This window comes from Eptatretus burgeri, chromosome 6, assembly GCF_056783735.1.
Source record: "Eptatretus burgeri isolate ZD-2024b chromosome 6, Ebu_testis_v1, whole genome shotgun sequence".
NCBI classification, from domain to species: domain Eukaryota; kingdom Metazoa; phylum Chordata; class Myxini; order Myxiniformes; family Myxinidae; genus Eptatretus; species Eptatretus burgeri.
The window spans coordinates 50,221,942-50,236,941 of NC_140966.1; the positions used below are offsets into that span (position 1 = coordinate 50,221,942).

A 15,000-nucleotide genomic window follows, 5' to 3' on the forward strand; every position below is an offset into this window, starting at 1 on the left:
CACTGCACAGCTCATTGCACCTCCAATGACGATGCACATTAAATACCCTCAGTTTTGCTCCCCATTCCCCTCCTCAACAACTGGGTTGCGTTGGTCCATCGGCCATGCCAGGTATCAAAAAGGTGGCGAACCTCATGCTCTCTCTCTCTCTCTTTCTCTCACTGATTCCCTCTGGGTATGTTTCTGATGGCAACTGTCATTGTAGTATAAGATAAGATTATAGAAGTTTCGTATCGGTATAGCTCTGCCCGGTGTCTTTGTCTTGTAAATACTTGCACCTTTTGCCACACCACATCCATCCTTGCTTTCCCCTGTTGTACATGCGGCTTTTTAAATAAACTCCAGATTTTGTTCCACATGCTTAACTTGCCTTAGCTGCAATAAACGCGCTTGCAGAAAATGTACCCAGCTAATCGCATCCTTTCCTCAATTGATCCAGCATAATCCATACGTATGTGTAGCCAGGAAGTTTGACCCGATTTATTGGCTCTTGTTAGCCGGCAGGAATTTCGCATTGCCCGCTCGAAGCTGCACTTGATCAGGTAAAGTTAACGCTAGTACACATCGAGGGCACGAGACCCCTTTGGAGAGAACACCACAAGTAAGGCAATTACCATGTTAAGTAGTGAAATTCCGCTTGGATTAGCAGTACCAATCGGCATCCATGGTTACTAAACAATGCACCTTCTTCACTTATTTGTATCTGGTTAACTCAGGACCAGGTGTTAGGGGGAACTCTATACTTTCCCTTGGTGGCAAAATCTGGAACCTCGGAGCCAACATAGATATTATACATATATATATATATATATATATATATTATTAGAGCATATTACATATATATTATTATTAGTATATATATATACATTATATAAGTTGCATAAGCCTTTTTGTTTCATGTATGCACATCAAATATTAAATCCTTCACGATCAAAGATGGATGGATGATGACTGTTTTCACCCCGTCTGTTTGTTTGTTTGTGAACGAATATAACAGAATATAACCTGGACGCGATTTTGACGAAACTAGGCGGGGATTAGGGGTATGGTCCAAGTGATCAGGCCATTAGATCTTTGACTTGGTCCAAAGTCCAAAACATATCATCTTGAAAAAAATGCTTCAACATTTATTTTTGCAGATTTACATGTTTTATGCGATTTCCAACCCCCCAAAAAACAAGCGAAATCCTTCATCATACAGCGTGCGGTGAATCAAATGAGTACACTAATGTTGAAATATTTAATTTTATGCTTTTTCAGTTGAAAAACAATTAAAAAGCGTACTTTATATTTGAAATGTAAAAATCTCGTTACATTGTGATAAGCACCTTTATATATAACAGAAAGAATGTAGTCGTTCGATACAGCGTTTAAAGAGGCTGCAATCAGTTAACGATTGTAAGTGAATTTCAACGACACATGCATGACGAAACACTTGTTTATGGCATAATATTAAAGAGAATGATGGCATAGGCTGAACTTTCTGCGTTCGGCGCGAAATGGCGTGACGGACGGAAATCTCGTATTTTGTTCGTTCGTACATGAGGGGAGCGTGCTTCTTCAGTTTTTTCCGTCCGCAATACATTAAATGGTTTTCACATATATATCATTACTATTCACAAATTTCCTTTGAAATATTCGGGTATTTTCGATATAATCGCCATCTTCAACGAAATATGCACTGCATCTACCGGACGGCCGTCATTGGCTGTCTTGAAATGCGTGGGGAGGGGGATGGGGGACATCTCATCGGAGACGTGGTTGACGCCGGGGACATTTCGATCTCGGCGCAGCCAGAAGAGTCGCCGCTTTCGTAAAAATTTGTTCGAGAAAAAAAAAAAATTTTCAGACCTTTTTTCTCAAAAAAATTTCGATTCTATTGCTTGTTGCGCAGACATGCGTGTCGATCTAGCCTAGTCTATCCAATCAAAATTCAGTAGAGTCTGATCCGTTCTGGATCTACACGAATATCAGGCTAACTTAAGCGACCCAGCAGTATCGGCGGCGGAGGTGTTCCAGACGCACGAGTGCCCCCTCCAGTTTTTACTCATGGTAGGGGTAAAGCTCCAGAAACAAATGAAACATGGTGGGTTAAAGCTCTATTTTTCTTCCATCAATTTAACTGCTGGTCTCCACTCGAGCTTAACTGAATGCAAACTTCAAATTTTATCTCACTTTGTTATCCTTATTGTCTTTAATGGTTTTAGTCATCATAACATATCAGTAAATGAAAATTGCTTTTCCTTTTATTTTTCTGAATAGACTCTTTCTTGTTCTCCTTTATTGACATTTTCGGCTCGAACATGTGATAAACATAACAAATTTTCATCTTCCGAATGATTCATTGGGACTTGCGAGGGGACATGTATACGTTACATCATCTTCTTGTTAATTGATGGTTTGACATCGATTTTCTTTAGTTCTCCTCTCATCGTATTTTAGGTTCTCAGACTTGACTGCTCTGGTTCATTCTCGACATACATTTGAGACATGAACTCATTCAGTACAATACTTAATTATACTTCCATCAGCAATGCCATTCTTTCGTTTTGTGTTCTGAGTATTTTACAGTATGGTGCTTTCATTACGTCTGTTTCACAAATCTTGCTCGATGAGTGTTACATCATCATCATCATCGTCATCATCATCATCATCATCATCATCAATTGTTCTCTGTCTCTGGGCTAAGCTTCCACGATTCTTCAGTGTCTGGGATGTTGAGGTTTGCTAAGGCAACCAATGGTTTACTCGATTCGCACATCATCTCTTGTGTGTGCTTTATGTTCCCAGCCATGGAGTTTCAGAGCCTTCAATAGATCATGCAGTGGCTTTTCTTTTCCATTTCGACTTTGAGGGACCTTAATATTGATATCCGCCTTTTCATTAAATTCACCATTTTCTAAAGTCGTTTGCGTTAGTGATCTTGATCTTGGGCACTTACTCGTGTTACGACTCATTCTCCATCCCAATTCAGCTTAGCCACAAGTGAACCTTTCTTAAAAGTGTCTTTTCCTGGGTTATCAGGATGGATCTCATATATGAAGGATGCATGATGCAGGAAAGACACAGCAGGTGAGTATATCAAGTGTAGATATAAATTTGTGCAACCCCATTGGAAAAGATAGAATCCAGGTTTTGCAACTGCATGCAATGCACTTTTAGGAAGCATCTATTTACTATCTCCGCACACATGGTGGAATGTTTTACCTCTTCTTTCCCCCAAGTGACTCAAGCATGCCACTTTCTTTCAAGTATTGACTCTCATTTCCTCCCAAATTGCTCTAATTTCTCTCCCCATTACTCACTTCATATGGAATCTTTTCTTACATCATCCCCTCTTAATTTGCTTAATTTAGCCCCTCCACAAATAACTCTTCATGCGTATTGAATATTAAAGATAAATTGCCTGATGTTGATGTTGATTTCACTGGTCATATTTGTAATTCATCAGAACAACAGAATGGTGTGCAGGCACGTGCATTTACTTCATTTTCTAATTCTAGTCCTGCTCATTCCTGACCCGACTTGTAACTGTTGCAGTGGTGTTTCAATAGGCATTGTGCACGCATCATAAAGCGTACAGACATCCCTCGGAAGAGCATCCACCAGATCCCGACTGCTCCTTCAACGTAGAGTATCGGTGAGTTATCGCTGGTCTCCTGAACATAACCACATTCAGTCGGCTAGGTTCCGGCCTGGCCAGCCATTCCTGAAAGATTTGGGTCAAACACTTTACACTCAATATTAGCGCTGCTAGAATAATCAAAGCCATCGCAGTAGTAGGACACAGGTGATGTATTGGTAATTGAATTAGAGTAATAATTGCATAATTTGACTACACTTTCATGATTGTTTTCGTAGTCCCAATGTATGTGTTCTGCAATGTGTGCAAGGTACAGACCAAAAATATTATACCACATGCAAGCAGTGGCACCGGCGGGAGGTCTATGGGCAGCCGTCGTAAGGTCCTGATTTACATTACCTTCCAGAGAATTACATTCAACATCATTGCACTTTACCTTGACAAACAACTTATCAACTCCTTCATCAAGCTATCGCCTCAGTTAGAAATGCCATTTTTTACATTCATACCCCATGGGTCATCTGCGTAGTCACCTTTACACAGCTTCTTTCATTAATTCACACTTCACATAATCATACCTCAATCAACTCAGTGAGCTGATCATTGCCTCTGCCTGCTCTTGTATACCTTTACCAGGCTCGTGATGAGAGCTAACACACAGCTGTGCAGGCATGTGAGACAAGAGGGGCGGGAGTGGGAAGGACAAAACGGTGGGGGAACAGAGACATTGGGAGATCGGTGGAAGGGAGAGGGATGGGATGGGGATCATGGGGTATAGAAGATGGACATGGTCAGGGGACTTTCAGGAAGGAAAGCAGGGAATTTGACGGAGGTGGGTTTGGGGCAACGGGGTAGAAAAGATCGAGGATCTGGATGGGGGATGATAAGAGGTGGCGGTGAACAACTGTTTTGAACGCATGGAGTGGAAGAAGGGGAACGAATAGAGGCGAGGGAGTTTATTCCAAAGGTGTAAAGAGGAATGAAAGGCATATGAAGGTGAGCAGTGACTCGCGATTTCTGCAGTCTTTCCAGAAGGGGGTTGTTGGTAGATCTTGAGCCCGCTGCGGAAATATGGTGGGGACAAATCACATAGGAGCAGGGGGTGGGCGAGACTGGAGACGACACAGTAGAAGACATTAATTACATTGGCAGTGGTGTTGGATGAATTGCTATAGAGCTGGCTTTACATCTGGGGGTCTTGAATTTGAGCCCCTGCCTTACAGTTGCAAATAACACCGAGTGGGTAGACTCAGCCTGCCATCTTTTCAGAGATCGGCAAAATGAGCAATTAACTTCACAAGGTAACAGGGGGCATTGCATCAGCAGCATAGTTGCGTCTCCCAGAAAAATGATGCAGCTAAGCAGCCACGGGCTGCATGTGAAACAACGACAACACCAACATCACATTCATAGGAAATGGAGGTGCCTTTTTCATCACGACATTACAAGCAAAATTACCAACAACCTTGTTTAAACAAAGCTCTTCAGGGTTTTTATCTTCATAACTTCTTGCGATGTGCATATTCAATTTGCAGCGAGTCTGTTTTCTCCTTCGTCTCTTCAGGGTCGCACTTACGAATGCTGTCCAGGATACACCACGGCAGTTTGTCTAACTGGCTGTCCCGTCGGTAAGGTTGCCTGTCGCTTGATTTGATAGGCCATGAGCTCGTCGCTGTCAGTCAGCACTTCTTTGAATGCAGAGGCCAGTATAAGTATTTGGGTATCAACTATCATTTACAAGATATAAGCGAATATTCTCTGCTTCACAATGTATCTGATTATAGAAGAAATATCAACTCAAATAACAAGTACTCCGATGCCCTGAATATTTCTTAAGGACTCGATTATATCTGGTTGGGATGGCAGGATGGCCTTCGTGGTACGCACACTTGCCTCGAAGTTGTCTCGCCTGGCTCCATCCCAACGCAATAATAAACAGTCAACACTGTGTCTTCACAGGCAAGGTGATTCATCGAAAAGGTGTGCTGTCCCTCGAATGGACGTCAGCAACTGGGATGCCTGTCTGCCGGCATTACAGGACGTTCACGATCCCACGGTTTCCTTCGCACAGGGTAGGCGAGCTTTCGCTAGCCTGAACAAATTCTAAATCGCTGTCCCGACTACTACTGGGGTAAGTAAACTACTCCACGTAAGTCTTGCCAAGTTGTTGCTTCAGCAAGCACCGATGCTCTGTAACCAGGCCTGCTGACGGTACATCACAATCAGAATATGTTGCATACAGTTCACCGAAGCCCAGCGATTTCTCCTAAATCAGCAAATAGAACATGGAGTTGAACCGTCGCTGACTTAGACAATGATCTGAATCACATCATACATCCTGATGTCCTGAGTCACACGAACCTGTCATGAAACTTAACGACGCTGACATGTGGCACATCGACATAGTATTCACGCAGCTTTCGCTTACCCACACAACTTAACTTCAAATTGCACTGTGCCTGAAAAATCCCAGACAGTCAGATATGGCATGTAATTTAATTTGGGATAACCATCCACTTCACTGGCCATAGTCTCGCCGTTCATTGTATGATTGGAAGTTAATAGCCAACAAAGTGTTTCAAGATCGCTACACCCTTTTGTCCATTAGCTGTTTCGCTATACACAATCTTCAACACCCTACCTGGTGCGGGGGCCCCAAGAACATCACGCCCAGAATTAAACAGTCATTGACTCAACTATCGACAAATGTGGGTGCCTACACCATGCTCTGTCTGCGAGTGATGCGGCCCGGGATGCTCTTACCCTACAGGTACAGCAGCAGCAATAACTTCCATAATCCATTGCATCACTGCAGTAGTAGTAGTAGTAGTAGTAGTAGTAGCAGTAGTAGTCAGAGTCTCGAAAGAGCATCACATCTGTCTTTGAGGCTGTCTTCTCTCGGGTCGATTCTCAGGCCGACTATAGACTGCCAGATTCGTGCTTGCAGGCTGGGTCAACACAACTGGCAGCGTATCTTCTGTCAGAAGGGACTTCAATTTCAGGCGAATCCCTCTGCTGTTGGCATTGTTTGCTGGTGGACATTAAAGATCCCAAGGTGTCCTTTGATGACGAGAAAGCATTATCATCTCTACCGAAATGTCAAATTCCAAATTCCTGCCTCAACTGCTGCTGCTGGGATGGCAAATGGCCCCTAGTTGTATACCTTCTCTGTTAGAAAGCTGTTTAAGCTGATCCTTCAATAAACTGGAAAAGGCCTTGGGATCAATCTTATTGCTATGAGCTGGGTTGGTACCGCATAAAATTATTGATTACGAGTGTCAGTTGAGCGCCACGCCGAATGGGCCACCTGTTCTTTGCCGAGAGCGAGAATGGGCCACTCCGTTCGCTTTGCCGAGATCAGAATGGGCCACTCTGTACTTTGCCGAGATGAGAATACCACTCGGTTCTTTGCCGATGAGAATCGGCTTCACTCGGTACTTTGCCGAGATGCAGAATGGCTCACTCGGTTCAAGCTTTGCCGATGAGAATGGGACACTCGGTTCATTTATGAGATTAGTATCGCATCACTCGGCTCTTTGCCGAGATGAGAATGGCACACTCGGTTCTTTGCTTCACTCAGTTTTGGCACCGTGGTAGCAGATTTGAACGAGAATGGCACTCGGAAGCGTGCATACCTCCACCAGGCCGAACAGTTTACCTTTTGTAACTTCCACTGACAACAGCGCCCAGCCACGGGCCACGTTACTGTGTTGGGCTTGGGATCCCATGATACTGAGTTGACGTACCAGTTCTCAGTTGAATTAATACCGGGTGGGGTTGACTCTGCCTGCCATCTTTCTGAGGTTAGCAAAATGCGAGACAGCTTACTGGTATCCTGTGTTGGGTGGTGAACAACTAGGATTGTACCTAATAGCCAGCGCAGGTTTGTGCTTAGTTAGCATTAACGCTTCGGCACAAAGTATAGTCTCAATGGATGGATTTGAGTGGATCTGGATCATCTGACCTTGTTGGTCACAAAAATCTAATCACCTTGTTGTTGCCATTTACCCATTCAATCTGCCAAGTTGTGTAATAACTTGTCCTCAAATAGTTAAAGTATCAGGCTGTGCATCGTTTTGGGCCCCATCTCTCACACGGTGCAGAATCTTAGAAGATTAAAAAAAAATCGGATCCAGATTCACACCAAATTTGAATCAATTTGTCCTGTTAAAACACTATCAACCGGCACACCAGTTCTCTCTCAAATCCATCTACTACTTGCGCTGGTTTCCCGCTCACAGATTGACAGACACATACAGACAGGGGCAACATAGCCTCCGGCCACATTCTGCGGCGCAGCCAACAAAGCCAGGATGTAGTGCCGCGTGACTGTCATTTTGTTGTTCATTCGCCAAACAGCCCATTCCACTATGCGCGTATCATTAGAGCGCCATATGACCTTCCTCTCCAAAGTAAAGCAATTACTTAAGCACGCCCAAACGGGAGCTGCTGTTGTGCTCCGATGTATGTTCACCTTCATTTCCGATACTGGCACAATCCTGAAGCTATGCTTGAAGTTGCACTCTGCCAATACGAAGTTTCCTTGCAAGCAACTTCAACGCAGGTTGAAGCCATTATTTCCATCACAGCTTGTGCAATGATTGCCAACTCATGGTTGTTTGTCCTTGCTCCATCCTTTGATTCTTCCACCAACTTGCTGCGGACGGAGGTTGCGTTTCTTTAATTTGTCTGTTTGTTCAGCCAGTGGTCGCTAGATCTGGCCGTTAATTCTCAGGATTTTCTTCATTCCGTCTGTATGTATGTAATGGGATTACTCTGGAGGCCAGAGGAGTCAATCGATTTGATGATGAACCCTGACTGGTAGGTTCAAACCAGGATCTAGTTGTATGATGATACCGTTGCTATGGATGCCAAGGCTAGCAACGGGACTTTGAAATTTTTGAAAAAATCCGAAAAATATTTTTATATATACCATATATTTTTCGAAAATCAAAAATCGGCTTCCTACTTTTATGCGTAGTAAAATCAACCTCTTTTGTCAAAAATTTTCAGCTCGATCTGTCAAAGTCCGTATGACTAGTATGCATTCATATAAAGTGATCATTCCACAATACTATCGGGCTAATCCGTTCAGGTGTCCGTCCGTCCGTCCGTCCGTCCAGAGTTGCGACAACCCCAAAAGCCGTGGATGGATCCGGATGAAATTCCCTGCAACAGGTTGGGTGCGTGACAAGGACGAATCCGGATTAACCTTTAGTGAAGATCAGGATACAGATCCAGATAGTGGAATTTTTTGGCGATTCTTCACCCACTGGAGAGATTGGGCCAGAAATGATACAAAGCTACGACATTTTCAAAAGCTGCGGATCTATTATGACAGTTCTTGGCGGATGAGTTTAACGGCGATAAGAATTGATTCGATTCCGCGTACGTGCGTGCGTGCGTGCGTGCGTGCGTGCGTGCGTGTGTGTGTGTGCGTAGTGTGTGTGTGTGTGTGTGCGTGTGTGTGTGTGTGTGTGTGTCGAGGATGAATAGGACGGATGCAGAACCGGCCTGACAGCGGGATACAAAACGTACATTGCTCAGCCAGCCAGTTGCGCGGAAGGTTCCACGGCGATGTTCTAGTTCCCTTGTTGTTTTCATCACTATCATTATGCAAGCACAGCAAGAACTTAAATGCGCAAGAAATGAAGAATAACTCGTGCCTTTCGCATTCTTTCCATAACAAATAATGAGGAATGTAGGATCGGAAATGGCACCATGAAGACGTTACGAGATATTATTTTCATCCCGTCCATTTTTCATGTTCAAGTATTAACCATTGCTCAGTATCTCAGGATTGCGTACTTTGTAAAGCATTAGAGCAGAAATTACATACTTGGATTTGTCAAAAGACACCATGAGATCTTTTAACGCTCATTGCTCATGCTGGCAGATAAACCCAGATTAACATCTCATTCAATAGGAAACACACATTTTGGATTGCTGTCGCAAAACTCAGCCTGCGAAGCGCTGCAACATTTTATCATCGGGTCGAGAGTCGAATATGGAGTAGTATCAGCTCAAAGTGCAAGTGCACTACTTATTGTACGGCCAATAATTTCGTCCTAATTTCATATCCGGATGATCACGTCATTGCCGGGTTTAAAAGCAGCGAGTAAGGAGCTTACTCTGTCAGTTTGCCTGTTCAATATCTCAGCCTTCCTTTGAGCTTGGAAGCTGAAATTTGGAGACAAAAGTGAACATATACTTTGTCAAAAATGCTGTTTTCATTTTCGGATAAATTCATTGCCGATTAATTATTTACATTATCGATTTATTAATTGCTTCTATTTATTTTATTTCTTCATCAAATATCTCAGGCAAGATACTGTGTAGCTGATACTTGGACATAATAGTGAACAAGTAGGCCTGGCTATGAAGGGTATTTCTGATTTATTGCTGATGAATTACTTAATTGTCAAAAAGTTACAGATTCGTGATGAAACGGCGGTATTTCGGCAGGTTATTAATAATTGATTTCAGAAATTAATTATTTTACGATTATTGGTTTGTTTTCATGAAGGCAATCAATCAGTAAATCATTGTACACTGCTTCCTCCCAATTCCGCCTCCATGTACTGCACAGCAGCGTGGCCGGATGATACAGGCATCCTGGCAATGCCACCACTGGAGATGTTATTTATTCACGGCATTGGGACGGTCACTTTGAATGCACCTGCACTTGTATGCTATACAGTCGGACACACGATGAATATATGCAGTAAGAAGCAGCCATTCTTAGCTCTTATAACATAGATATCAGAATATTATTACCCTACTCATGCAAAATCAAAACAATAAAACAGCATTGTGTTCATACATTTTTATTCTTTCAATCGTTATTCACGCGCATTTTCAGGCTATGTTGCGTTCGGTTAATCTCATGCCTTTTCCCCAAAGGCTCTGCATCATTCACTGTCTACCAGAGCAACGTCAATATTTCTTCTCAACACGCTACATTACCACATGCTGGACCATCGATCACACTCTCTGTTGCACTCAACGATGGATCTGTTTCAAAAACCCTGAAACAAATCATAACATCATCCATGCAGCACTTTCCCAATGGGGTAAGGGACTTGCTATAAAGATCAGGTGAATACCATGGACTGGTCATTGTGTCGAAAGATTACATCCTCCCACACCCCAAACGTTCCCTCACCCCCCAATCTTTTTTTTTAATATGTCCTGATTGTTCATAACACGAGTGTGATAAACTGCCATAAGAATACTCAAAACATTTCGGATTGCAGTTCTTCAGTAAGTTAACATCGCAGCACTTTACAAAACTATCAGGAATACAAGCCGGTCGCATGACATGGGCAGTCGACTGCCTGTCAGGCCTGACATGATGGGCCCGTTCGATGGGGAATGACCCATTAAGCACAAGAAAATTCATGACTACTGCTTCAAGGGTTTGGGCTGCAGATTGCTCTTTCGTCAAGTTGTACACTCGTTTAGAGGTTTTCAGCCGTTGCTAGGCAACGGGGGGGGTCAAAGCAACGTGTCTTTCTCACACATAACCAGAACGGGCACTCAGTAGATTACAAACCTTCGCCAACGCTTACATTTTGTCTTCAGAAACCGCTGATTGCAGGGTATTTTAATCCATACCACATCTGCTTCATCCCATATGTGTTATGATGGCTGAAAAACATTAAATTTCACAGCTGTTTGACACCGATTCACGCATATCGTACAATTCTCTGCATGGTCTCCCTGACCTTTTTAGCGTCGGTGTCAAGTCAATCTGATGAGATAACTGGTCATATAATAAGAAAGTATTTTCTGGCATTTTAGGGGCATTGAGCACACACGGTTTCTTGCTCTTCTAAATAAGTTATTTTTTCTCAGAACAAATAGCCTACGTGTTAATTAAAACAGCTAATTGTTCTGTATTACTTCTGAGAACAACTAAGAAACTACCAATGCACGGTTCATACAAAAATTAATCCTGCAAAAGTTACAATGCTCAAACCGGCAACCAAAGGGACATATTAGCCTGAAAAGGACGTATAAGAGTTCGTCTGAACTCACTACACTATCATTTGATTAAACACGAAACATCTAAGAATACGGTCACAAGTCAAATATTACATCATTAGAATAGGGAATTGAATTCTAAAATCATTTTGAATCGATTTACATGCAAATTGTACAAGAATTGACTACGCTATGATTGTAAAGGTCGTTGATTCTCGACCTTTGACCTAAACCGTTAACAAAGGTAATGACGTCATTGTGTCATGTCACATATCACAAGATTGGGGCATTGAATTCACAACATTTTGGCATTGGTTGCATGTACTGGGATAGTAATCAACTGCATCTCATGCAGTAAAATGACGATTTTGACCTTTTCATGACCTCCGTCCCGACTTGGGTACTCCATTTTGGCCTGGTATTGGAGCGTGGGGAATAGAACAGTCAACATTTTGGTGTTATGTCATGCAAATCGGATTAAAGCACTGACAAGGTGCCATGACTAAAACCGCACATTTCCAGTAATGTCGTGACCCCCCCCCCTGACCTTTGACTCCCAACCGCGAATAAGGGAAGCATTACGCCATTGTGTCATGTCACATATCACAAGATTGGGGCATTGAACCTGAACATTTTGGCATTAGTTGCATGCGGGTTGGATACAAATTGATCATCGTTTATTGTAAAAGTTGATTTTGACCTTTGCACGATATTTATCTTGATTTTGATTGATACCCTTTAAAATCTAATCAAATGGTCCTCGGATAATAACCAATCATCCCACTAAATTTGATACGATTCAGTTCAATACTTCTGGAGTTATGTGAATTAACAAACAAAGAAACAAACATTCATTCATTGTGTCAAATAAATAATTACTAATGATCAAAACATAACCTTCGCAACAATGTGTGCGAAGGTAACGAGCAGACATACCATGAACCTAGCCATAAATATTCTCATGTATATCTGACTCATAGTCTCTGAGATATAACGAACTTCGCTTTATTGTTTTCGACCAGGGTTCATTCAAAGTCTGGTTCTTCGACAGTTTTCATAGGATCCGGCTGGAAATTTCATTAGGTCTCTGAGGTTTCATGTATTGCCCACAGTTTCATTGCGGCCAGATTTTTGATTTCCGAAAAAATAATTTATTTATGATTCTTCAAAAATTTCAAAGTCCGTTCATAGGTGTTCATTAGCAACAGTTCTCATTTGCATTAACTAGGTCATTGTATGGTCCTGTCAAGTTTCATCGAAATCGCCATTGCATTAACTGAAATCGCCATTTTAAATACCGATAATAAGGGTAGAACAAATCTCAAATTTTTTTTTTTTCGACTCGATCGACGACCTAACAGTTTAACTGAATTTTCCCAGATTGGCTCATTGCATTTGACAATTCCAAAAGCAAGTCGACATTTCATTGCCTGTTATTTTGAGAAAATCCACCATCGTGTGAGTGCGGTATTCGTATGCATCGCTGGTTAGTTGCAAAATGGCGTTCACCCCGGGGGAATGGTCCTGTTCTTGCAATGTTCCCACTCCCGGGAATATGAACTTCAGGCCACCGTCTAAATCCTTATTCGTGCAGACATCGAGTAGGCCTACAACCGCCAGTTTTCTACTTATTCCGTACAGTGCAGCAGTAGCGCATAGAAGTAAAACAAACACACAAACACTAACATATTTAGCACAACAATCCCCTTCTCCTTTTCTATGATGCTCCATTGTTTTGATAGCGCCGAGAATTCAAAGTAGTTGTCAAAACACTTCATAAATAGAAGCTAATGATATGAGATACACATCGACAATTTGCGTCTCTCCAATTTCTCCACATAAGTGGCCATGAATTTTATTTATTTTACCATCTAAAATTCTTCAGACCATTTCACAGGCACAAGTATCAAACGACATTACAGATACACTTGTTAATATAAGACGACGGTTTAGTTTACGATAACTAGGCATATTCTCCACGATATCGCTCTGATAATGCCGTTTATTGATCACAGGATTGCATGAATATCGATCAACCATTAATTTCAGCAAATTACACGATGAATACACCACGAAACCACGTGAAAAAAACGAATGCCCAGAATCATAGCTGTCATCTTTACCGACACTGATACCATTATTACATCTAGTTTCACGAATGAATGCAAAATATATTGACGCTGGATTATTATACTTTTTTGTCACCACGGCACAAAATGTTATTCCACAAAAATGTTTTCGTTTGTCGTCATTAAATACGATCTGTTCGTTACATCAAAATAATCATAACGATTCAATGAAATCAACAATAAAGATATATATATAGATGCATGTGATGATGATATATATTTTATAGCGAGTATGCGAGAGCGTGAGCGTGAGAGTGTGAGAAAGCGTGAGAGCGTGAGAGCAGAGAGAGAGAGAGAGAGTATATATATATATATATATATATCAGTATTATCGAAAAGACAGAGCACAGAGCATCATGGTTGTCATATCGCATATCATCAAGTATATCATCAGTATCGGCAGCGGTTAACAAGCATAGACAGATACGGAGGTAATAAACTGGTCAGTCATCCACGATACATCGCGTATACATATCGAAATCATGAGTATGGCTCATTACTGGCGCCATATATCATCGTTGTCACTACAGCCATAATTGCAAATAATTACAAGAGGTTGAAATTTCCATTACCAAGGAGGCTCAACAATATGCCAGTACATGCATAGTGTAGAATCAAACGAGGTCTCACTGCAACACATTCATTTATCATTGCCTCTGTCCTAGCGACTAGCAGAAACCATAGGAACTGAACACCGGTCTCAGCCGTCTGAAGAGTGCAGAGGTCAGATGTTGTTTCCAAGGTTCCATGTCTTGTCTTCAGGGTCTTTGCCTTGGTACCTCAGTGGTTTCCTACCTTTGTTCTTCAGGTGTCTTCTGTAGTCTCAGTCTTCTGAGGATTGTTTCAAGTGTCTGGATCTTGGCGTCTCAACGTGTACCTGGGTCTCTGATGTCTTGCAACTTGGGAATTAACGTTCAAATGGGACGCTGATTAATGTGGCATATAGTTCAATGCCTGACTGATACCACAGCTTAATCAGCTCACTACTTATAATATTAATATATATATATATATATATATATATATATATATATATATATATATATATATATATATATATATATATATATATATATTTAATGTATTTATCGTAGGCTATTTACGTTATTTATCAAAGAGGACAAGAGGACAAGAGGACAAGAGGACAAGAGACAAGAGGAAGAGGAGACAGGGGGAGATAGATATATTATTGAGATTGATCTCATGCTCCTCGAGCCAAAGTAGCGCTGTGCCTAAAGACGACAATCCCAATACAGGCCATATCTCCGGGATCGGCCTCATCTACTCTGGGATTACAGGCAT

The 15,000-nt window shown here is 41.9% G+C and overlaps 2 protein-coding genes across 2 annotated transcripts in view; one reads left to right on the forward strand and one right to left on the reverse strand.

Moving 5' to 3' along the window:
- Positions 1-14,628, forward strand: part of LOC147024751 (UDP-N-acetylglucosamine transferase subunit ALG13-like) — a 74,235-nt gene extending 59,607 nt beyond the window's left edge. The window contains exons 17-21 of the mRNA XM_085887045.1: positions 5,148-5,211; positions 10,173-10,307; positions 10,487-10,656; positions 14,364-14,421; positions 14,507-14,628. Of these exons, the coding sequence (XP_085743171.1) occupies positions 5,148-5,211; positions 10,173-10,307; positions 10,487-10,656; positions 14,364-14,421; positions 14,507-14,628 (549 nt within the window). The remainder of the gene's footprint in view (positions 1-5,147; positions 5,212-10,172; positions 10,308-10,486; positions 10,657-14,363; positions 14,422-14,506) is intronic.
- A 271-nt stretch (positions 14,629-14,899) lies between these two features.
- Positions 14,900-15,000, reverse strand: part of LOC147024752 (transforming growth factor-beta-induced protein ig-h3-like) — a 26,396-nt gene continuing 26,295 nt past the window's right edge. Inside the window, exon 8 of the mRNA XM_085887046.1 lies at positions 14,900-15,000. This exon is cut by the window's right edge and continues 127 nt beyond it. Coding sequence (XP_085743172.1) covers positions 14,900-15,000 — 101 coding nt within the window.